We start from the raw sequence: 26,541 nt of genomic DNA on the forward strand, positions 1-26,541 counted from the left end.
TGGCTGATGATTCAGCAAGAACTGTAATTGAGGCATTTAAAGCAATTATACTGTTGCAGTTACTAACCAGAACAGCAGAGAAAATGATTTATTTTATAAAGGGAGTTATTGCTGACCAGGACTAAACCAAAGCCAAAACTAATAAAACAAAATAACATTAGTTTCCTCTTAGACAAGTCACAACCTACAGCTATGGTCAAAAGTTTTTTCACCTTATATAGCATGGGTTCTTAAATGTTTCTACGTTAGGACCCAAAACAATACCTCACTGCCTTCGAGACCCATCTCATATTTGGAAATGAAAATAAAAAAGTGGATTTATTTATTTTTATTTTTCCTATAATAAGTAAAAATATATTAAGTAAAAATTCAAATCAAAGAGAGTAATAACAGGTCTTAATGGGAGTAGCAAGGTTCTACCATCCCCCTACCCAATACAGCGGCTTTCCTTATCTATTTTTATAGCAAACAAAACACACAACTTTTGAATTCACAGAAACACGCATTTACAAAACAAAGGAGAAATGTTACAGCTGATTCTGTGGCTATTTTAAGTAATATCTAACATGCTGTTAGGCAAGACTTAAAAGCATTCAGGAGGAGAAAAAAAAAGTGCAATTACTTCCAGCTATTCCAGTTCCAAAGAGGTGTAAAGTCTTTGTAAATCTAAAGATATTAAAAAAGGACCCTCACATACTAGCAAGGACTTATTGCTCCTAAAAAATTCGGGCTGAGAAATTAAAATGCTTGTCAGGTATGTTGCTAAAGGGGCTCCTGAGTGGCACACCCAGGAAAGGCGCTCCACGTGGAGTGCAGGATGCACCCTATATCCTGCAGGTCGCCAGTTCAAGTCCAGGCTACTCCACTGTTGACCTTGAATGGGAGATCCCAGGGGGTGGCGCACAATTGGCCGAGCACCACCCAGGGGGGGAGCTTAGGTCAGCCAGGGTGTCCTCGGCTCACCGTGCACCAGCAACCCCTGTAGACTGGCTGGGCACCTGCAGGCTTGTCTGTAAGCTGCCCAGAGCTGCATTGTCCTCCGACGCCATAGCTCTTGGTTGGCTGAATGGTGGGCCTGTAGAGTGAAAAGAAGCAGTCGGCTGACAGCACACAGTTCGGAGAACAGCATGTGTTCGTTTTCACCGCTCCTGAGTCAGCACAGGGGTGGTAGCAGTGAGCTGAGCCTAAAAAATACAATTGGATATTTCAAATTGGGAGAAAAACAGTGTAAAATCAATTGTCGACTACTAAATTAAAAAAAATAAATAAAAAGATCTTGATGCTACTACTGCAGCTTCCAATGATTAAAGAGGATGAATACAGGTTGGCAATTTACTTCCAATTTTAATTACGGCATTGATATTATGAAGTACTAAACAGCAAAACAAACATGAGGTGTTTGGCATTTGTGAAATAATTGCAATTAGCTTCACCACATATATTGTTATTTTTTTATGTATAGCTGCGCCATAATTAACATGCAACCTCATCCAGGGATAGACTGAAATAAGTGTGCCCGGGGGCAAACAAACAAACATTAAACATCAGTCACGATGACACAACAGTATAGGCTAAATCAAATAATAACTTTCTTTAAAAGTTCCTAAACCAGCAAAAAACAACTAGGCAATTTAAAACATTGAATGTTGGCAGTCATCTAAGGAAATCTGGTCATTTATTCCACCCATCTGGGACAAGAAAAAACACATCTCCACAAATCCCTTTTCCACTCTCGTTTAACCTAAAACTGGTATTACCAGGCTTGAACGAAGAGTAGAATCGCAATTTCCAGTCGGTCTGTAAATACTCTGCAAATCTGCAAAAGTCTTTAGTCTCTGTTTTTTTTTACCAGATTAGCGTATTAAATTAGCTTTCCTGCAATACAGCTGGAAAAGAATGCTCTGGCGTTAACCAGAGGTTCACAACACACACTTGTTGCACACTGCTTGCAGGGGTACAGCATGTACAAAGGGGGGGTTTCTGGATCCATTAACTTAACAATGCTTAAAGTCATAAATGAGTGAAGGAGACTAAATGAATAATGTTCCAACTTTACTGTACTACAGGATCCTTCCTGCTTTTCACTCAAGCCCTAGCCTTTTTTTAACCAAGCATAGCCCAGAGAAATGTTGTTTTAAATTACAGTAAAGTGATAGCCAGTTCACACTTCCATTTTTATGAAAACTGAGAGAAATGTTTGCAATTGTGATGAAACTTGCTAAAGACATTCTTTATCATCATAATCTGGGGATATTAGGAGGTGTCTCTGACACACTTACATTTTCACAGGTACATACTGTGGATGCAGGTTATAGTTCTGAAAGCTCTAATTTAGTTTGCAGGCATGACAGGGGATCTGCATGTTATTGTTTCTGTTGGAGTTTCTTCTAAAATAGAGAAGCACAGGACAGAACAGTAGCCAAAGCAACTGTATTCAAGGGCTATCTGTAAACAACTCCCTCTTGCCTTCTGATTAAAGGTGACTGCCCACCAGAGAGCCATAGCAAGCAGCAGTACAGATATTGTGACATGATGAATATATAGCTATTACTATACACTACTTTTATACAATACAAGAAATGCTCTGTGGCAAAGCAATCTCTAAATGCATAATAATAACTAGGGGGCATACAGAACTAGTCATGATGGTCTTGTTTACTGTAGATACTAACTAGCTCACATTAGAATTTGCTCTGAACTGCCAAAAAGAGTAAAATATAAAAAAATCCCATTTCCCTAAAAAACAAAGACCATCAAAAGGAACCGCCTTGAGATCATTGAAAACAATGAGGAAACCAGAATACATTAAAAGAGTAGGGTTTTATAATGGATTTATAAAAACAGGCTACTTATCCACATCAATGAAAGTGGCAGGCCGATAATTAATGAATAGATTCAAACATACCTCTTATGGGCACTGTAACTCATTGCTGTGACAGTACATGTCAACAAAATTAATCACATACCATTGGCATTAGGAATGATATATAATTTGTAACACACACATACACACACACACACACACACATATATAAAATTTGTAATGCTGCAATACATTTTCAACTAGGATGGATCTTGCACCTGAACATTACAGACAAAAGGAAGCGTTTCTTAACAGTACACAACTCAAAATTGAAACCATCAGTGTAACTACTTGATAAGTCCTACTTTTTGGAAACCACAAAAACTATTAAAAAGAATTCGGTCAATCTGTTACTTATTATGAACGACTAGGGTTTGACACTCTGACAGACATGCCATGACTACAAAAGCAAGGAAAGGCTTCATTACAAACAGTACTGCATTTCTATGTCAAAATGCCACAACAGATTTGCCAAATTACATATGTCAAAATATATTTTGAATAACATCAAATCATATAAGAAAAAATAAAACGCAGTTAATATAACTTTAAACCCACCTTGTGGCAGCAATGAAAGTCAGTACAAGAGCTAAATGTGGTGGTGGTGGTAAAGCTTGTGACTGTTACTGTGTTCGTGGTAGTAAGGTTTGCGTTATTGCACGTCGTGTTTACAATGCCCTGTATCTGAGTCAGCTCCTGCCTCAGCACTTGTTTCTGATGGAAACTAAAGGCCGGGTGATTCGAAGCCATGGTGAAGAGAAGCAAAAACTGGTCCCCGGTTTGCCCGTCGTTGAGCTGAAGCCCGTAGTTGTTGATTATTGAGTCGATATGTGTGAGAGTTCTGAAAAGGACCCCTGCTGCCTCCCGGTTGTCAGAATTGAGCAGTGCCAGAGCGATCAACAATTTGCTCCGTACCACCTCGTCCGTTATGTTGGTCAGGGTGGCCAGGTCGGCGGCGTTGTTAGCCTTGATCTCGGCATCACGGAGCGAGTGGTAGTCCTTTCTAGCCAAATCCTCCAAGGAGCAACCCAGAAACCGAAGCTCTATGGGCACACAGAGGTTGAGCAGCCCGCAAAGGAATTCGACCCTCTGAGCAGAGTTTAACTCCGAGAACCATCGGTATACACCTTCCCTTTGCACCAAACACCGCGTTTCCACCATTTTAAATGTTTTTTTTTTGTGTATATAATGGCAATAATAACAGCGACAAGCCAAGTTTACAGCTGTCCCCAGTTTATGAATAGCGTTTTCTTGTCTCGAATCAATGCTCCATTGAACTTTTTTTTTTAGCAAGCAAATCACGATGTAGCAAGACCGTGCCAGTAAGTAGTTTTAACTGCTTAATAAAAACAAGACTTTTGACAACCAATGAAAGAAATGTTCTTCTTTACCTTCCTGTTGGTATTCGTTGCTAAAAAAAAGTCAACTAAATTCTTACGTCATGTAGTTTTTTCTTCATTATGGTTCAACATTTAAGTTTAGTTTTACAGCACGTTTTAAACAATAATAAAGTATCTTCTTTTTGCCTTTGTTCCAATCTTTTAAGGTCATTTTCTATTTACTTAAAATAGCTCCCCAAATTTAATAGTGCATTGGTGTGTCCTTACGCGCTAACGAATCCGCTGTCTTAAAATATTTCCCTTTTTCAGTTCTCAGCACATTCACAAGTTTAATTGGTCTAGTCAATAAAACAAAAAAAATAAAACAATAAACTATATTTCCGGTTTAAAATGTAAACGTCAAAAATATTCTATGTCAATATCTAACTTATGCTCCAATTTGATACCTACTAGCTAAATAAAAACGTGTCTGCTTTTCCCTTTTAAATTTCTGTGGTTTTTTTTTTTAGGGTTCTTCGGTCTGGCTCAAATAAATAAAAAAATAAAAAAATGAGGGATCGTCTGTCAAAAACTGTAAAAACTCCAAAACGCAGTTTTGTTGTCGGTTAGAGAGTACAACATCCCCTTTTACACACAAACTTGTTTTCTAAAGTCACTTTTTAATTTGACAGACAGGATTACTTTATGAACAAATAAATCACTTTAATCAATAGTTTAAATCCATTCTTCGCTTTTCAGATGGGATACTCCCGCAGCAACCAACCCCGAGCTAACCGGTAGTCCCAGTTACCTGATACCAGTCTACGATTGGCTAGAGGAAGTGTCTTTCTCCTCAGCGGTCACTAGGATTGGTCAAATTGGACCTACCCAATCAGACACGCTGCAGCCCACTTTCTGTCGCTGACCACAGTTGCCAAGTTGGGCTTGTTGTTTTATAAAGTATCTTTAAATTTGAGAGTCGCGGTTTTCCCAGGAATGTACAACATTGAGGCAACAGAAACCATGGAGGATGGAGAGAGCGACGGTAACTTTTTTTTTAAATAATGGAAGTACATTTATTATTTTAATATTTTAATGTGTAATTTAATGCTGTATACAGCAAAACGTTAGGTTACCAACCGTAACCCTGGCTCCCTTAAAGAGAAGACGACCACCAACATGACTATGGGATATCGCTGCCCATTGGGTAGGTATTACTGAGCTCTTTATGCCAGAGCTGCTGATAGACCCCTTCCTGGGATGATGCACTCGGTCCCGCCCACCGAGGGATTAAAACCTTCATCCTGAGGAAGCCATTTCTCTTTTTCCTTCAAACCCATGAGGGGGGCCAATGTGACCTTGTGTTGATGGCCGTCTTCTCTTTCAGGGAACCAGGGTTACGGTAGGTAACCTAACGTTCCCTTTCAATCTGAAGATGAACACCAACATGACTATGGCATAGTATACCAGAGCCGTCGTGAGGGAGTATGGCAGCATATGAGGGACGCCTCAGCATCACATAACACAAGGGTTGGCGGTGTGCATTTGCACCCTCAAAGACCCTTGTGCCTAATGAAGGCAGGGCACAGTCCACCACATTAAGACAGTAAAACCTGGAGAAAGTATGTGGCGTAGCCCAGCTAGCCGTATTACAAATATCGGACAGTTTGGCCCCTCTGAAGAGTTGATACCTACTAACTAAATAACCAACCCCAAGATGTAGCTAACCTTCTAGTGGAGTGTGGGGCTATCCTCCAAGGTGGGGGCAAGCCGGCACCATCATACGCAGCAGAGACTGTGTCCACAATCCAATATGACAGACGCTGCTTTGAAGAGGCTGTCCTAGGATCTGTGTCCAGTGACAAACAAAGAGCTGGTCAGACTGACGCAGAGCTCTTGGCCTATCCACATAGAATCTCAATGCCCACACTGGGCAGAGGAAATTCAATCTCTCATCCTCCGTTGAAGAAAACTGGGGTGGATGGAAGGACTCCAGTTCCACAGACTGATTAATGTGGAAGGCTGTGATCACCTTGGGGAGGAGAGCAGGGTTGATGCGCAGTGAAACTCTGCTGCCATCGTCCCAAATATGTATGCAGGAGCTGTGCACCGACAGCGCCTGCCGTTCACTGACCCACTTTGCGGAGGTGATAGCCACGAGGAAGGCTGTCTTCATGGACAGGTTCTTCAACTCTACGGAGCATGTGGTGGGCTCGAACTGGGCCTTCGTAAGAGCCTCCAATACAATATCAAGGCTCCATTTGGAGAGAACAGCCTTCCTGAGTGGGCATAATCTCCGAGTGCCTTTAAGAAATCAGGTAGCCAAAAGATGCGCAGCCGGTGATACCGACTCTATGGGGGCATGGCATGCAGAAATAGCCACTAAATACACTTTCAAAGTGGAAGTGATCTACTAGCATCAAGCAGTTCTTGCAGAAGCTGTAAGATAACTGGCATAGGGCAAGAGACTGGGTCATGGCTTCTGTTCAGACACCAAGTTTGAAAATACTTCCACTTGTAGGTGTACAACGACCTAGTGGAGTCTGCCCTAGCATTCTGCAAGGTACCCACAACTGCATCTGATAGCCCTAGGACTAACCAGCGGTCCCTTTCAGAGGCCAGACCCATAGCTGGAACTTGTCCGGTTCCGGGTACCAAAGAGTGCCTCTCGTCTGACTGAGGAGACCCAAGCTGGAGGCATTTGTCGTCACCATTTGGCAGTTGAAAACCACTCCCATATGTACACCCTCACACAAGTGAGAGGTTGTCCTCCATCAGTGTAGGGCTGCCGAGCACATATGAGACATCGTCAGCTGACTGTCGTGCATGGGATGTAGGTGGAACGCATTGAGCCACACTTGTAGCGGGTGCATGCGAAGTATACCCAGCTGAATGGCCGATATGACCCTCGGCCATCAGACCCAACAGTTTCTGGCACAATAGGAGGGTGACCTGTGATCCCTGATGAAACAGTGAGAGGCAACCCTGGATAGCCGGAGCTATCAGCTAGCCGGAGCCCCCAAGTACGTCGTGCACTGCACCGGTGTAAGACAACCCTTTGCCTCGTTGAGGCCCAGCCTCGCCAGATGCTGTGTCACAACCGCTGTGTGGGCCACTGCTCCCTCTCGTGACTGGGAACAGATCAACCAGTCGTCAAAATAGTTTATTACTCTGATCCCCTGCAGCTGCAGGGGGGCCAGGATAGTGTCTACGCACTTTGAAAACATACGAGCAACTAGGGTGAGGCCGAATGGCAGCACAGCAAACTCGTAAACACTTCCCTGAAAGGCGAAGAGAAGATACTTCCTGTGCTCTGGACGAATGGGAATATGAAAAGGGGGTCTGTGAAGTTGTGGCGTGCCTGCAACGTCTAGTACTGCTGAGACTGCATTGCAGAGAGCTTCCATGCCTGTACCGCCTAGGGCTGCCGAGCCTGCAACAACTAGGGCTCCTGAGCCTGCATCGTCTTGGGCTGTCAGGTCAGCCCTCCTAGGGCTGCCACGCCTGCACCGCATAAGGCTGCCACGCCTGCACCGCATAGGGCTGCCACGCCTGCACTGCCCAGGGCTGCCGAGCCTGCATCGCCATCACCCGAGGATGCCTGTTCGCCATCGCCCAGGGAGCCAGTTTTCCATCGCCCGGGAATGCCGGTTTGCCATCAAGTCACCGCCCGGAGATGCCTGCAAGACACAGCCTGGGGATGCCTCCACGACACAGCCCAGGGATGCCTGCAAGTCACCGCCTGGGATGCCTCCATGACACCATCTGAGGCTCTGTCGCTGTCATGTTCCTGATGACATTGTGTTCCTGATGCCTTCATCAGGCGTAGAAGTGGAGCGCCTGCTGCCGCTATACTGGTCAGGGACTCCCCTCCTACTGTCGCCTCTCGAGGGTCTGCACCTGCCGTCACCTTACTAGAGTCTAATGCTGCCGTCGCCTATGGAGTGACTGCTCCTGCCCTGTTCTGCTTCGTCTGGAGTTGCCAGAACTGCTTCGCCTGGGGTCGCCGGCGCTTCATTGGTCATGCCTGATATGCTGCTTGGGCCTCCCTGATTAAACAGGGGCCCAGCTGGCTACCTCAGTATTTCCGAGACCATAACGCGGTGGTAGCCAAATGCACGAAGGCAACCAGGTATCCCTCCAGGTCATCCTCCATCGTCATTTTCTGTGCCCTCACTTTAGGGTGCGCCATCACAGGTCCTGCTGGTATGTGGGGTGCGTCCCTGATGCTGTCTCACTCGATCAGTGCCGTGTACCTCTCCTCTCTCTCCACAGCCTCGCGTCTACAATCCAGCACCTGCAGAAGTGCAGTCAGTGCCGTGACGTCCATGATCCCATGTTCTGACACCACATGTAGCAAAGTAGTCTGCAGTGCGCAGGTGTAGAGGTGATGCAGTGCTCAGTAGTAACAATCCAACAACAGTTCAATGGTGAAAAACAAAGCTATATTATTTGCTTAAATAATAATACTGGCTATACACAGCCAGTGGGGAGTGGAGCCGAGGACTTGTGGGGTTAATAAGCTCAACCCAGAGCAGCCTCAGTTTTGCTTTTGTGGCAGTTGTTATCTCTGTTTCAGCTCAGTTTCTCATAACTGAACTTTAATATAAATACAGACATTGCTAATGTAGCTGATCCTGTATATTGTGCTGTGTTCTTTTGAGTATTTTATATGAGAAAGGAATTTAATCAACACATGCTAAGTTATGCCACACCAGGTAGACAAAGGAAATAAAGACAGCATTTGTTAGTGAATTCATTATATTACCTTATTAAACCAAAATTAAATGAAAAACAAAACACATGTCTTGTGTTTTAAATGTATATAAGATTTTTCACTGTGCAAAATTGCATACAAACTTTTGTTCAACTTTCCAGTTACAACAGAATTGTGGTTTTGGGAGTTGAAACAAAGCAAAAAACAATTGGGTGTAGGCTCCATTATTAATAATTAAACGTACTAGTAAGCGTTCGGTAAAACTGTTATGCATAACATTCTAATAATCAGTTTTCAAAAAATGTATTCAGTAAATGTCCACTAGTACTGCCAAAAACACTTGGCACTAAGGAGTTACACTACCCTAGGATAATTAAATGAACAGTACCCATACTGGAAAAAATGAAAACAGCCATAGATATACACATAGTATATTAGATCAGTTTACTGCTATGTTATTTTAGCTAGACCTGGATACAGGTCTGCAGTGTTGAAATAGTTAAAACTTAATGTTTTAGTTGCTGTCCCTGGAATAAAAAAAAAAAAAAAAAAACTGTTCTTTGTTTCTACATTTTCAACTGAGATGCAATGCACTGCTACTGCACCAGAATTGTGTCAGCTACCTACATAATCCACGTGATGGTCTTAAAAAAAAGCCTTACTTATGGCAGAACTACCCCTGTAAATAAAACTATAAAATCAGAATCCCTATAGGTAACAAGTACTGAAAGAACTGTGTTTCCTACTATCACCACACAGGGGCGCAAGTAAGTTATCTTTATTGTCACGGACTGCAGTGCAGAACCTAGTGTTGACAGCAACTAAATTCAAATCAAAGCAGACCAGTTCCAAATCCTGTGTGTGTGTATGTGTGTGTGTGTGTCTATATATATATATATATATATATATATATATATATATATATATATAGACACACACACACACACACACACAATCCTGTTGTTATCAATACTGGACCTGGCAGCCATCAATTCCTTCATTTTGTACAAGGAATACACCAGGGAAAATTTCAGTTTTGTATGTACATGTTTACATTTATTCTGTCTTATGTATTTTAATAATAAGCTAATAATAAGCAGCTCTTGTAATGCTTTATTTGCATATTTCCCTACAATCTATTGTTTTTAAATATATTGCTTTCATTCACCTTAATTTGGAAGCTACTTGTTTTATATACATACGTGTGTGTGTGTGTGTTTTCATAGATTAGGCAGATACATATTTCATGCACTCAATTTATCATGTAGGTTTTTTTCCCCTGTATTACTGATAATAATTAAATGAATAACTATTATTTTATTTATACCTATTTATTTTGATAAACTAATCACGAGTAGAGTCCATTATTGCTTATAAAGACCCTGAGAATAAACGTATGTTATGTCATTGCAGTCACTGAAGTGAAACAATTTGCTTTATAATTTTCCCAAACATCAATATTTTTCAAGAAAACCTTCAGGAAGTATTGTAAGTTCCCTTGTGTCATTGAATAACACATTTTTATACATGTCTTTCTTAGCAGAATACATAATAATAACACATATTTAACATTTAAAAAATAAAACAAAATATCGTGTTGAAAAAAAAGCGGAAGGTACTTTATAATGTTTCCCAGAGCGTTCTGAAAAAAGGACACAAATTCCAAGATGCTACTGTAAAAAATATATATTTTTATTAAATTATTACAGTAAGAGAGCCTGTGACAGTGTTAAGTGTTTTGTTTGTTTGTTTGCTAACTGTCTGCGTTTGTCATTGTTAGACGGCTAACATGAACCAGGAGCTGTCACTAGCAGTCAGCACCAAACCTGGACTACACTGCCCCACTGTCACTATTATTGTCTTGCACCGCACCTGCACTAATAGCACGCACTATCAGGAGAAGTGACTGTGTCTCTGTTGTGTGTGATTATTGTTATTATTTCTTGACTGAACCCCATGGTTTGTATGCTGGCGATACACATTGTTGTGTAGAGCCAGTACTATTATTTAATTGGTATCAAAAGAAAGAAAGAAATAAAATAACTGTTTTGAACTGTGAACTTTGTGTCTGTCGTTGTTTGGAACACTTGCATCACCTGTACACCTGTGCACTGCAAACCACATACACACAGCCAAAAAAAACAGGAACTGGGGGAGCATGAAAAACGCTGGGTGTTACGATCATTTCAAATGCTCAGTGCTCAATTAGATTGTGGATTGTGGCACCTTTAGAAGATGTTTGAAGTTGCTCTTACGCTCCTCAAACTATTGGAATGGCATGGTAGATACATGGGCGTCCACAGAATTAATCTGGGGGGAGGAGGGTGGCTTGGGCAAAGTGTGTAAAACTAGTCAGGGTAATGTGGTTTTGTATCGCATAGTAATTATTACACTTCTAAGCTTCATTTACGTTTACAGCTCAGACGTAAGCTGGCCTAGGTCTGGGTGGCAGCAGAGATCCTTAGCATTTTCAGGTAGTGTTTCCACTTGTCTATCTTTATTTAATTCAAGAGCACAGACTGTGCTGCACAGTAAGGGGAATACATTTTAGCTACTGTCTCCATATCTGTAGAATTATTTTAACCACACAGGAATGTGTAGGAATAAAACTTGAAAAAAAGCAGTCATAAAGTGTGCTTCATCAATATGCTTGAAACAATTATAAATATACTTTGCAAAGAAAAACAACCACAACCAAGTAGAGCAGGAAGTGTAAACTTTAATACAAAAAATGTCACCTACTGACATATTGCAATAACGAAGTGCATGTTAAACACACTGCTCCAACCTAACGGTTGTAAAACAAACCAATACAAACTTTAATAGCATTATTATTATTATTAATATTAATATTATTATTATTATTATTATTATTATTATTATTATTATTATTATTATTATTATTATAATTTCTTAGCAGACACTCTTATCCAGGACAACTTTTTAAAATATCACATTATTGAATATCATACATATAAGAGCAAATATTTAAGTACAATAAAATCAATTCAAGTAAGAGCAAAATAAAACATACAGTAACATATAAGTAAGAGCGAATTCGACAAAGTGCAGTTAAACCTTATAGTAACGATTTGCTTATATGAGTAAAGTCCAGTGGGAACACGTGGTAAGTACGATAAACGAATGAGAATGATTTCAAATAAGAGAAATTACAGAAAACGTGAGTACAGATATCAAATACAAGCTATAGTAAGTAGTTATAGGTAGGAGCAGTAGTTAAGTGTAGCATGGTATGGAGAAGTTCAGTGCAAGTAAAAGCTGATGCAAGTACTGGTACAAGTGGGTGCCATATACTCCAGCATGGTCGCAAGTTGTAGTGTTTACAGGTGTGTCTTGAGGAGGCGCTGGAAGTTGGTCAGAGACTGAGCAGTCCTGATATCCGTGGGTAGGTCGTTCCACCAATGAGGGGCAAGGGTGGAGAAGGTGGGGGAGCAAAGGGGGGGGGGAGAAGAGATGGGATGTAGGGAGAAATGATAGTATGGAGATAGGAGGGAGCAGAATGGTGAAGACTGTGATAGGCGAGTACAAGAGTTTTGAATTGGATACTATGATAGTCATCACCCATAGGTTTGTGTGGCTCCAGAGTCGGAGCACTGACACACCTAACTAGAGGTACAGTATTACAATCTTGTAAATAGCTAGCAGCAAGCTATTTAACTATACTCAGTTTAAACTTAAGCATAACTTAATGAGTTAGGTAAAAAGTAAATATGATTTTATTGTAGAAGTAATGAAAACCTATATTAGCAGTATATAGTAATATTAATTTAATAAGCAGACACCTTAATCCCATACAATTAACAGAGGCTAAGCTGTGAACTATGCAACAACAATCACTGTTGAAGGGTCATTGGAATGGGACCTTGGTTTCACACCTCATGCTAAAGACAGAGCACAAGGAAGTTAAATGACTTGCTCAAGGTCAAAGAATGACTTTTTACTTTGATTTAATACACTGCTTCAAGCAAATGCTTATTTAAATGCAGTGCACATAAAATAAGTTTGGTAAAGATACAGAAAGTGCAGCATGAATGCAAATGTATTTATCTTTGTATGTGTTGCCCTTTGTGAAAGAAAGAATGCTTTAAGTTGCTTGCAGACGCATAGAAGAAGAATAAACAAGTATGAAAAACTCCAAACTTTCTCAGTTTTTGAGGTTTGAAAGAGTCGCGGTTCGCCAAGCTTCTTATATATATTATTATATATATATATCTATATATATATAGATATATTAATATATATATATATATATATATACACACACACAGTACCAGTCAAAAGTTTGAGTACACCTGCTTGAAACCAGGTTTTTCATGATTATCTATGCTTTTAACTGTATAAACTTGTCTATAAACACTTAATATTTCATTATATGATATGTATACTTATATAAGCTGATAATTATAAGTGAATTGCATTCAAAATTGTAATTTTTAAATGAAAATGTAAATCTTGTCAATTTCAATGAAATGGTCACCCAAAGCAAGGGGATTTCAGTCTGAAGCCCAAGTCAGTTAAAAGTCTGAAATGTGTATAACACAGTGTTAGAACACTGGCCTAAGTATGAAAGTGTCTTTATTAGATGTTCTCTGAGTTAACTAGCATGTTATCTAATTAACCTTTTGTCACCAGTTATTGTTAACAGGTGAGGGTCCATGATTACTATAAATATAGGTAGCATAGGCACAAGTTTGTCATTCCTGAATGTAAGGGAGCAGAAAATGGTCAGCTAACAATGATCAGCTCAGCTCACCTGTTGTGATTAATGGACTGCAGTGTAACAACTAAAGCACTAAAGCTTTCATATGGGTCTTCATCATTCTCATGACATTAATCATTTAAAAATGAATAAAGCAGAATCTGTTTTGGTTCCACTGGTACATTTTAACATTGGCTTTTAGAATACTCTCCCCAGACTTACACTACAGCACATAAAACAGGCGCGCTTACAAAGTAATTCCATACATCTTACCTGTTGTGCAATTCCAGTCAATATTTACATCTCAAATGCTGCATGTTTAAAATAAACATTTTATAGCGTGCATGTGTTTTAATTTTACACTGGCACTACACCAGCCAAAATAAATCTCTGTTCGCAAGCCTTGTTTTCAGGTAGTGGTACACTTCCTTGGTAATTTCACCTGGAGAGTAAAACTCTCTTCAGTTTTTCAATGCCTTCTTTTCTGTCATTATCCAACTAGCTGTTTCCCCAGATGATCAACTGGTTAGCAGCCAGTAAGATGCTGTGACCCTGAAGACACGACTGAAGTGAAATGAAGTAAAGCAGCAAGAGACTTCCTGAAAGTAAGGAAAGGAAACCTAAACTTTCTTTTTAGGTTTAGCAGCATGGTTGGGGAAGTTACTTTTAAAGTAAATAGTTACTTCTCAGGTGCAGTTTACATTTTACAGGGATATTTGGTTTTGGTTTTGTCAGGCTACAGCTCAAAATATTCTTTGAAGATCTAGCTATCGAACCCACTCTTTCCCTCCTCTGATGCCATTTTCTAGCAAGATGTTGAAGGACTTTCTGATTTCCGTGTTATGCGTTAGTCACGTATTAGTGTGACAGGGCAAGGAGCCCTGCACACGGAAAGGGAGCTGGGCAAAGCCCTGCCATAAAATATGGCGTTTTGTTTTTGTATATTTATTTTAGAACGGGGTACCCGTGTTTTTAGTTTGTATTTTGTATCTGTTTTGTTTTATTATAATTTATGTATGTGATGGCGAAAAGCCGAGTTTTGTTATTGTTTGGCAGCGTAGATAGGGAAGCCCCATCCAGATAACCTTGTGCAGAAGGTGACCTTCTCTGGAGTTAATTAATTGTTGCTAATTGGGAGATGGTCACCAGTAGAAAAACACTGCCGTTTTCCCTGCTCGAGTAGAGAGAGGGTGGGTGTTTGAGAGGAGGAACGGGAAAGAGAGAGAAAGCAAAAAGTAACAAAAGTAAGCTGAGAGTAGGATCAGTGAAGGTTGCTGCCCACATTGACCTACTTATTAGATTTACATCAGCCTGACCTGCTTATTAGATTTATATCAGCCTGACCTGCTTATTAGATTTATATTGTGTGTTTGTGACTTGTTTTGTGAGCAGTGTTGTTTTTGTTTAAATATTTTATTTCTTTGTGTTTAAATAAACAGCGCCGCAGAGCCTTTTTGGCACCGCATTATCTGTGTCTCTGCAGTTCTTGCATTCTGGCCTGACGTCACCACTTCAGCCAACCACGCCACTATTAGTTATAGTCCTGCTTTTTTAAAATGTAACTAATAGTAACTACATAATATTTTCACATAAAATGTAATGCATTATCACATTTAGTTTCTTAAAAAAGAAACCACTGCAGTTTCAAGTTACTGAACAATGTAATCAAATTACAGTAATGTGTTACATGCGCTGCATTAATCCCCAGTACTGGTTACCAGAGCCCTACAGTATATAATGAATGGAAGTGCACAGTGAGATTGATGAAATTACAATGTTTGCTTCAATCACTTTAAGCCCCCTGCAGATAACACTGGCTTGTTTCCCACTTCTGCAAACATATATCGGAAAACATTTTGCCTTGGCCAATAATGAACCTCCAACTTTGATCAGTTTAGCGACACACACAGTGTGGTGACCACACTCATTTACTGTAGTAACCATAGCAACACGAGGTAGTGCTCACAATACAGGCTCAGTTGGTGACGTCAATGAGGGAAAGAAATGTCAACAGATTGCCATCTAATCATATTGATTCTCCTATGAAATGCAAACATTGTAAAAAGATGTGATGCTCAGCGAGTATTTCAATGTAACAAAGCAAACACACTGAAGCCAGGAAATGAGAGGATGCAACTGCGGCCTGCTGAAGTATCTAAGAGTATGGCTTTAAGTTGTTGCCATTTGTTTGTATAATTTAGTAAGGTGAGAATACATCAAATATTGTAAAGCAAAGCACAGTTTCTTAAAAGTAAATCTAAAAAATACACCTACAGATGAGGCAGGCAACCAATAAGAACAAGTTGGTTAGCAGCACCAACAAAGCCTAGCAGTTGTTTTGCGATTGTGTGTGATATTAATTAAATTATCATGATATGGTAATGTTAACCAATTTTGTTTATTAAACTACTTTTTAAAGATATATTGTTTGCGATTCATGATGTAAGCATTTTTCTGAACCGACATAAAGTCCATATTTTTCTGTAGTCAAAGCCCAATGCTACCTCAGAATAGGCCTAACTATCTGGAATGCATTTGTACAAACGGTACAGCTGTGTTTATCTTAAAATTGCTTTTTGGGTTTAATATCGCCCTTTTCATTAGTAATTATGTTTTGTTATGCTTTTACTGTGGGAAACTTTCATAAGGGACCATACAATAAAAAGCTCAAACTCCCCTAATAATACACCCCTACCCCTCCCTACTACTTTCAGCTCTGATGTGAGAAAAAGCTGGAAAGAGGTAACTAACTATTGGTTTGTAAAAATAACTGTGCCTGGGGGCCATGCTATAGAGGCATAATTAATATCCATAACATCTGTATATATAATTTTGATGAGTCACAGTAATCAAGCTGAGGGAATTAAATGAGGCAGAACCATCCTCAACTCAACACCCCAGGACAGGCAGCAGAAACACAGGCTCGTCTACCTTCCAGTAATTGCTCCATTTCTCTTCGGATTAAAAGCTATTTAACCAGGCAGCAAATGGTGTAAGCTAAAAGAGTGATAACCATTCCTTACTTCTTATTATCACTAGCAACATTATCACTGCCGCATTTCCTGTAGTTTCCCTGTTTTCTTGAAAGGGTTACTTTACTGTCTGTCTACATTGTCCTGATCTGAATAGCTTGCCTGTTAAATATTTCATCATCTCTGTCCTGTGTGGTCCTTTATTGTTGTTTTTGCTTTGATGATTATTTCACAGGCTTACTAACTAATGTCCTTTTTTAACCACTGGGGAAGCTTCTAAAGACTCCTGGGAGCACATTTTCAAAGATTTCCTCGATCCTTTAATTAACTCCTATACTGTATGTAACTCGGTTGTTTGGTTCTAGTTGTGTAAAATTAATTACCGGCAGGTGATTTACACCTTTCAATAAATAGGAGTTAATTAATTAAAGACTGGGGTAAATGCTTTGAATATGTGGCCCCTAAGACCTTAATGTCTAAAGCGAGTTTTAGAAATAACACAGATATGCAACTGTAATTTCTGCCCCCCCCCCCTCTGCTACTGTGGCAACTGTGAGTTAGTGAATGGAAAATCTCTCTACAAATCACAAAATCAGAGGGGACAAGATTGACAGCTGCACACCCTGTTAGGGTTGGCCGCTAATTACATTTTGAATTGATAATCAGAAATATCTTGAATCATGTTTTCTTTCTTTCCGTCTGCTTTTCAGTAGTTTCCTTTTTAAATTAAAGCCTTACCAACATGGCCCTTAACACCTCAGCATCTCTTTATGGACTGGAAGAGAGAGAGCAAACATCTCCGACTTGGTGTTAGGTTTGTCCCAGATTCTGTCGAATGAGGTTTTGGTGCTCAGCTGAGACTGCTGAGCCTGGTTATTACTAAGTGAAACTCAAGAGGGTACAGGAGCTATTTTCTGTTGTCTGCAGTGCTTCATCACTTTAGTATTAGTGGTACTGACCTATATCAGCGTGTGCTGACAGTTGCTCTACATCGAAATCATGAAAAACAAAAGTCAGCTTAAAATGAAATGCAAGGTAGCGAAGATAAAACAAAATCAGTAATCGCACATGAGTGACATCACAACCTTAGCCAATGGTAACACCATGTATCACATATATCGACTAATTATTATCTGTGTATATAAAATACAAGTTAGTGCCTGTATGTATGATTGCAGTCTAAGCCATTGTTCACTATTCTGACATCTGCTATCAATGCAATGCTTTCCATTCAAATTTGTAATGTAGTTTAAAAAGTTAAATAGAAAAAAACATAAGAGCAGCATAATTACAAGGAAATAATTCCATGCAACCTGTCTATTATTACAGTATAGTGATGCATATCACTTTCAGGGATACAGTGGATGGCGTATTTAGGTCCATAAAGCTACAGAAAATAATGTATCATAACTCCAGGTATATGGAGGCTGTTTCTCTGTCCGCACAACTGTTTTCCCCTGTATTATTTCATTGGTCATCTCCTTTTCATATTACTGATTGAATTTACAGCAGTGGCAGGGGAAGACTGACATGCGTGTTACAATTTTAAGTGCTAACTGCAGCACAGCATCTTCTTGGAAACAATGCACAGACTGTAGCTATCCAGCTCCAATCCCCATCCTCTGACACTCAAACCAGCCCCATAGCGATTGGTGGCGCACAAAGTGTGCTCAGACGGCCACTGGTCCTTGCTCCCTGTCTTTCACAGTTTGCTAAAGCCCTTGCTACTGGAAAGGAGTGTTTGTTTTTTTCTTCTATTTATACCTACCTCAGGCTTGATCTGATTTGCTGTAATTGGCTGGATAAATACACAAGCTGCTAATGGGATTCAATGGGCAGTGGAAAGCTTCCTCCCACAGCTTCTACCTCACACAAGGCTGTTTCCTGCTTCCTCTTGCCTGACGCACGTCAATTCGCCCTGGCCAGTTTCAATACTATTTCACCTGGGCCAGCCATGGGTTGGTTTCTCATCCCACAGCAAAACAGCTCCAGTATTATAGCATGTTATATTGCTCATGAATATAATTAGGGTGTCTGATTTCAAGTTTCAACAGACAAAACAAAGATAAAACTACCTTGAAACCAATACAAAACTAAACCAATGTTTATCCTGTAAACCCTCCAAGAACACAGTACACTGCTGTTTGCTTTGCATCCACTTTGCATGCAATGGTGTGGTTTACTGTATTTTAATGCACTAGGATGTGTGCTGCTATTTGAGTCAAGCAGTTCTCAGGATGCATCAATACATCTACACTCCAGAAGAGTTATATTTGGACAACACCAGAAATACCTGCTTATTTATAAATATATAAGCCCTAATAAACAGCTACCAAAATAAACACAGATAAAGGGAAAAGACAACACAGAAAAACAAAATAATATAATAAAACAAAGTGGTTAGAACTAGTAGAAAATCTACTTGCAGCAGCCTTTGTGGGGTTTCCTATTACCAGTACTAATTCTACTGCCAGTAAGAAGCCCCAAAAAGACTGAATTTGTTTTGTGCAGCTATTGGCCGCATCGGAATAAGCTGCCTTCATGCCAGGAAAAATCCCACTGGTAGTAACTGCCATAATATAATATAATATAATCTATGTATTTAGCTGAAAGAGCCAATTGACCAACATTAAATATATACATAAAATACAATATAACTTCATAAAATTGCATATTGTTGCTGGGTTTTTTTTTTTTGGGGGGGGGGGCTGTTAGTATAATATATAGTATATAGGAAACTGTTTACACACAACTCAAATTGTTTATTAACATAGAAAGGATTTATTGGTTTCTTGACACTGTTATTATAATAAAAACAGCAATATGAAGATAGCATTTTAGTTAACTATGCTTTTTAGATCTTTGAGACACCCAATTTATTTTCTTTGGAGGACATGTAGAAGAGAGCTGCACTGTTTAAATTAAAATGAACTTTAGTCCACATGCGATGCGTTCTTGATAATGAAACCTCGAATTTCAAACATCCTGTTCTAATCCATACAAAGGAAAAGGTAATAAGCAGAGTAATTAAGGAAGAGCTGAGAGCTGTTGCAGATCTGTGTTGAGGGAGCCACCTTATTAGGCTGTTACTGCCTCTTTAAATCCAAAACAGAGAGAGTGTGTGGGGGGAAGGGGGGGGGGAGGGAGGCTTGGATCAGTCCTCATTTAATAAGCAGGATTTATAAACATGAGAGAGAGAGAGAGAGAGAGAGAGAGAGAGAGAGAGAGAGAGAGAGAGAGAGAGAGAGAGAGAGAGAGAGAGAGAGAGAGAGACCCAAGATAGTAAAGGAAGAAATCGAGATAAAGAATTATAAGGCAAAGCAGCAGGAAACACCTTGGGTAGCCTTTCATCCCAGCCTGGGAGCTGGGGAATATTGACACAATCTACTGCAGGAGTCAAGCAAGAGAGATTGGAGCTGTGCGTTAGAGAATGATGTAGGGAGAGGAGAAAAAAATCCCATCAGTTGTTTGGTGTTGAGGTGGGTGTGCGTGTGTGTGTGTGTGAAGAGGCACTGCATTGCTGTTTCCAACAAAGCTTTCGAATCCTGGTGGAATCTCTCTCTGCTTCTTTTTTTCTCTCCCTTTTGTTAGCAATATGCTAGATGAACATCAGAGCTCATCTAACAGTAAGCAGATGGATTTTTAATGGATTCTGATCCTCTGATTGCATTAACACCGTTTGGGATTTTGCTGACCGTCTGCCTTGCTTTCCCCCGCACAATTCCCCATCCCCCACGTGTTTGGTCGGGTGGGGGGGGTGGGGGGGGGGGGGGGTGGTGGGGGGGGGTGGGGGGGTGGGTGGGGGGGGGTTGTTCCTGAGCGTACCGAACAGACTACGTAAAGTGTTTTTTGACGATAGTTTCTTCTGGTTCTTCCAAGGTTATTACCGTAAAAAGGAGGAGTGGGAACCTAGGACCTAAGGAGGGGGGTCCCCCATTGTCTAGTTTGGTTATCTGTTTTTTTTTTTTTTTTTTTTTTGGGGGGGGATTTGCAAAACCTATTTCATGCATGTCCTGTGGGGGCAGGTTCAATTTTGACGATGGGGGGTCATACTGCGGAGGCTGGGAGGATGGCAAGGCTCACGGCCACGGGATCTGCACTGGCCCTAAGGGACAGGGCGAGTATTCAGGGTCCTGGAGTCACGGCTTTGAGGTGGTGGGGGTCTACACATGGCCAAGCGGCAACACATTCCAAGGGACTTGGGCACAGGGCAAGAGGCATGGCATCGGGGTGGAGAGCAAAGGGAAGTGGGTATATAAAGGCGAATGGACTCATGGATTTAAGGGACGCTATGGGGTACGTGAAAGCACAGGCAATGGGGCCAAATATGAAGGCACCTGGAACAACGGGCTACAAGACGGCTACGGGACTGAGACCTACTCTGACGGAGGTAAGCCCTGTTCTTGTTACTTAATAAAACCCTGAATTAACTGTCCTAGATGTGAGGGTGTTCTCAATACACTGGTTCATGCCTGTCTCATTCACTTGTATGGAAAATAAACATCTTCAGGTGGCTGAGAAGGTTTTACTGAGGAAAGTTTTCCCTACTGAAGTATATACGTCACATAACTTTGACTGGGAGGAAGGAGCCTTCTCCTGTGTGTTTACTGTGTCACACAAGCCATTGTCATGCTAATCCAGAGGCCTAAATCAAGGCCATTAAGCTTCTAACAAAATTTCAAGTTTTGGCTGTGCTGAACAACAACAACAAAAAAGATAAATATTCAATGAATAATAAATTACAATATAACTGATCATGCTCATAACAAAAAATCACAAAAACATTTGGCTGTCAGAATGATCTATTTTTCAGTTGTTAAAACCGGTTAACTCCTCACAAGATCTATACAGTACACTCAGGATCTAAATAAACCTTATTATCCAGTGCCGTGCTTTCCTAACCACGTCTGCAAGTGGGGTGCTATGAAAGTAATATTATATGATCAATGTTACATGACTAGACTGCCTGATGTTTAATTAATAAAATGTATTGCAAAAAAAATCCACCCATCCCTGCTGCCTTGGTTTGCTCCTTGACAGCATTTTAATCACAGACTGTTGTTTCCCTGAGTTTGGCTTGCTTTTGTGTGAGCCTCTCCCCCGTGTTGCAGGCTGGCCCTTGTGTGTCTTGTGGCCTGTGCAGTGGTCAGCGGGGAGAGGCGAGAGAGAGGCTAATAGACCGCGTGGCTCCCTGTTAAATACATGCTAAGGCCTGCAGACCTGCATTCAATCCGCCCCGTGCCTAGACTGGCTGTAGCCATTTAGAATGGACTAGCAGCTTTGATACTGCCAACAAAAATAGTGCCTGCTATAACATGGTGCTTTCAGGATTGCGGTCCTAACAGTAAGTAGAGCGACAGAGAGAGAGAGATGTTTTTAATAAAACATGGTTTTTTAGATGTATCACCCTAATCCATGTAATAAAATTTTAATATTGCATAATGCTTACTGAACCAGGCAGTATCCATTATATACAAAATGCAAGAAAGATTAAACAGAGTAATTATTTCGTAGGAGGTGGGATTTTGATTCTGAAATCACCATGGTAGCTCATGAAAATGTATTGGTGTTTTTTATTTTTAACACGGCTATTGATAATAACATGAAATGGATCAAATGTCTAAACGTGATTTATACAAAGGGAGTCTCGACCTACTCCAGTCTCATTGCATTTCAATCAACACGACCAGGATTTCAAACTACACGCACACATAGCATTCAGTAAAATGAAAGGAGAGCAAAGAGCCATAGCCAAACTAATAACAGATAACCTATTTGTAATTAACAAAATAGCATCACGATACCAGAAAATACTTCCCAGTTAAGAGTGCACACTCTCTGAAATCCTCTCCTCCCCACCCTCTCATTTTTTGCCTTTTACTTTTTTCCCTTCTTCCACCAACCTTTTTTTTTCTTTATATCATGTACAGAATTTTTCTGCATGTGCTTTTTGACACCTTTTCCTACGTCACTATCTGGCTACTCACACAAAGACAAGAAATGTAATTCTGTCAACACACATATAGTACTATACTGTATATACTGTACACTGTGTTTGTGTATAATGTACAAAGAACACAGCACCAGAAAAAACTGTAAGGGTGGACCAGTGGAATTATTCACCAGCTCCTCATACCTTTCACCCCTGGAGGCCTGGGTTCAAATCTAGCTCAAAGCCTAAATACATGTGGTCATCTTATCCTAGCCCCCAGACAATAGACAGTGATTTGTATCACAAAATGAACACTACCACACAATTTAGTGGTGACACAAAGAGAGAAGCTTAGAATTGAAGGCAGGGGGTGTTCAGGTTAAGAGCAAGGTGCATTTGTCCAGTTCCATTGGCCCTCGCTTTTCATCTGCACCAAAATTCACAAGCGCTATTTAAAAGAGAGCAAGAGTCTGAAGATTAAAGCAAGCATCTCAATTCCAGTGTTGTGCTGCAGCACTAGCCTGGCCTACAGCCAACTGCACCAGTTTCCAGCACAACAGATTCACAGAACCACAAAGAGATCTCCACAAAGCCTTTCTGTGAAATAGCCTGCATTTTTCTAACCTTTTAAAGCAATTGTCAGCCTCACAATGAACAGCATGAATAACTTTATACCAGATTTAAAGTAACACGTTTAAAGGTACAGTAATCCATGTTAGAAATATCAGCTGTATTAATGTTTCCTGCAGATTGTTACCAGTAAAACCCATTTTTTAAATCACTTCTTGAAGATGTTTACTTAGCACATATAGCATATACTGTACATTGTCTGGACACTTTATTAGGGCCTGCTCCTAATATCGGGTTGGGCCTCCATTTGCCTTGCGTGATATGTGGGAGGTGCCTGGAAGAATGGAATCCTTTCAGTCAGTAATGTTTTATGTAATTGGTGCAGAGAGGTAGGATTGTGATGAGAAATGTGTTGTTCCAGTTCATCCCAAACATGCTCAATTGGATTGAGACCCGGGGATTGTGGCGGTCATGAAAGATGCCTTAACTCTCTGTCATGCTCCTTAAACCATGAGCGCATACCGTGGCACAGTGGACTTGTGCATTATCGCCTTGAAAGTAGCCATCATGATCAGAGTACAAGTGCAGCATTGCTGGGGGAACTTGATTTGTGGTAAATGGCACCTTCAAACTTTGTGTTTACAGTTCAGGAAGAGAAACAGAAAGATACATTATATATTATATATAGATATATTATTTCTAAGGAACATTTTTGACTCCTTAACACTGCATACCTGCATGAAGATCTAGGAAAGACACAGACCATCCTAGTAGTATAGGAAAGATAACTAAAATCAGCAGGCAAATCTAAATACTAATATGTATATTTTTGCAAAGGCAAAGACACTGAAACAATGTAATTAACTATCCTTGGGTAAGCAGTTCTATTAAGTCGCTTACTCTAGGAATTATTCTCATTAATGGAGCGTCTATCCTTATAGCGGCTTATAAAAAAGCACCAAAAAACAAACCAATGAACAACTGTTATTTTTAGCCATGTTTATGCAGTGTTAGCTGTTAATACATGCACACAATTATAGTTTTTGTTACCTGGTTCTTTTTAAAAGCCACTACAAGAATAGCAGCGCCATAATTCAAATGTAATACTAGCTAAATAGCATTCAACCATCAGGTGTTAAAACCAGGATAGTGAATTAAATGAAAGACAAATCACAAGGTTTCACTATGCATTCATAGAATAGGAATATAGATTCACAATAGCTAGCTTTGTGCAGTGGCAAGCCGACACCATTAACTCATGACATTGTCAGTCTGTACAGCCATGTATAGCCTTCACAGCAATAAGAATTCCAATTCAGTGATACATAACCAAGATTTGGTTGCTAGGAGGCAGCTTAATGGAACTATGGAAGCCTGGGCTCCAATCAGTCTGTAGTTAAAGTCTGTAGTGCCTCAGCTTATATTAGTCCACAAAACCACCAAGCCATTTGGCACAATTCAGCAGAGTTTAATTTTTTGTCTCTGGTCCAAGACTGAACGGCAGACAGTTGGTTTTCAAGTCAGGATAGAGGTCATTGAGGTTGCAGAGCTCTGAGGTGAAGCTCTTACTGTATTTCACTGTAGCATGGCTGAAGCCAGTACTAAATTCACAAGCAGCAGAAAAATATTTTAGAATTCTAAGAAACGTTGATATTTTCAGCTTAACTCCTTCAACTGCGTATATGTTTACACTCAAGGAACTCATCTAGCAATATGTATGCCTTGTGGAGCACTTTCCCCTGGTCCAAGGGCTGCATAAACTGTATGGTGAGTGGGATAAATGAAAGGACGAAGACCGAGGTTTCGGCAACCAAACATGAACGGAACATCCCTGCTAGTACAGTAAAAATATATTTGAAATGTACAGTATAATATGCTTTAAGTGTGGAGGTGTAGAGGCCACACATGAGCGCTACATTCACCAAAAAAGAAAGCCATCTTTATGCCTCGCTTAATAAAGATTGGCTTTCTGTAGTCTATTTCACTTCTTTATATCTATATATATATATATATATATATATATATATATATATATATATATATATAGATATATATAATGACGTAAACAAATATAAGGACAGTTTAATTTTCCTTGTCAAATTAAAAAAAAAAAACCACTGTTTACTGTTTTTTTTTGGTGACTAAATTTAGTAGTCACCAAGGATTATTAAATTCTCCCAATTTTAGAAGTTCTTTTCAGTGGCAGACGGTGGGGAGACGGGACCTCTGAGCCCTGGCCACTCCTGGGAGCGGTGAAGACAAAACACTTCGGGAAGCGTTTGTGGTCCGCGTTGACGCTGTCCTCTGAAGCGTGTGCCGTCCGCTTCTTTTCACACTGAAGACTCACCAAGCAGTCACCTCAGAGCTACAGAGTCAGAGGACAATGTAGTTCTGGGCAACTAACAGGCAAGCCTGCAGGGGTTCGACCAGACTACAAGGCTTGCTGGTGCATGGTGAGCCGAGGACATCTTGGCTGACCTAAGCCCCCCACCAGGTGGCGCTCAGCCAATTGTGCACTGCCCCCTGGGAGCTCCTGTCCATGGTCAGCAGTGGAATAGCCTGGACTCGAACCAGCGCTGTCCAGGCTATATGATTTATCCTGCACTCCATTCAGAGTGCCTTTACTGGATGCGCCACTCGGGAGCCTCAACTGCTTTCTTACACAGACGGTATCTGGAAATTTTTCCCTCTGGAAAAAAAAAAATTCCCCTGCACAGAAAGTGCTGACTTTGTGAAAAGGAACACGATTAATAATTCATGGGAGAACGTACTTTTTGGCTTCAGTGCAAATGAACTAGAGTCACAGACTTTGCTTAATATCCTTTTAAAACTATAGGCATGCATTTTTAAATGGCAGTTGGAATTAGTTAATCAAATGGTTCACCCAACAGACTAGTCAGCAATCACACTGTAGGAATAACATAGCAACACAAAATAACTTGGGTTATGTGTGTCTTAAAAATCAATCCATATGTTATTACAATACATAACAAAAGTATTGTATAGTTTGCACTTGCTGATCCTACTATGGAATAAAATAAGTTTTCAAATATCTTCTATTGTTTGCTATTGCAAAATAAACAAAAAGGTTGCAGTCTTCATGCAGTTAGTACTTTGATCAGCTGTCCTTGTAGCATTTCTACATAAGCTGCTCTTGCAGGCTACCCTCCTACTGGAATTCCTGGTGCCTTTATTTATGCACCTGCCTCTGCAAATGGACCTCAGATAACTGGCCAGCCCATAAAAAAACCCTATCCAGCGAGATTCTCCTCACCAATATATTTACTAAACTATGCATTCACATTTACATTCACCTCATCCCGTCACAAGTACATATATGTTGCATTGATATGAGAACATTTCAGTTTATATTGTGATTGGGTTACAAGTGTATGATAGGACGACACCTAGGTTGTGCCCCATACAGTTTTATTAATAAGTTTTTATA

General features: G+C 40.3%; 2 protein-coding genes across 2 annotated transcripts in view; one reads left to right on the forward strand and one right to left on the reverse strand.

The window, feature by feature from the left end:
- Positions 1-4,826, reverse strand: part of LOC121296272 (zinc finger CCHC domain-containing protein 14-like) — a 65,334-nt gene extending 60,508 nt beyond the window's left edge. Inside the window, exon 1 of the mRNA XM_041221614.1 lies at positions 3,422-4,826. Coding sequence (XP_041077548.1) covers positions 3,422-4,024 — 603 coding nt within the window. The 5' untranslated portion in view covers positions 4,025-4,826. The remainder of the gene's footprint in view (positions 1-3,421) is intronic.
- Positions 4,827-20,534: 15,708 nt separating this feature from the next.
- LOC121296045 (junctophilin-3-like) overlaps positions 20,535-26,541 on the forward strand; it is a 50,225-nt gene continuing 44,218 nt past the window's right edge. Inside the window, exon 1 of the mRNA XM_041221199.1 lies at positions 20,535-20,981. Coding sequence (XP_041077133.1) covers positions 20,600-20,981 — 382 coding nt within the window. The 5' untranslated portion in view covers positions 20,535-20,599. The remainder of the gene's footprint in view (positions 20,982-26,541) is intronic.

This window comes from Polyodon spathula, chromosome 21, assembly GCF_017654505.1.
Source record: "Polyodon spathula isolate WHYD16114869_AA chromosome 21, ASM1765450v1, whole genome shotgun sequence".
NCBI classification, from domain to species: domain Eukaryota; kingdom Metazoa; phylum Chordata; class Actinopteri; order Acipenseriformes; family Polyodontidae; genus Polyodon; species Polyodon spathula.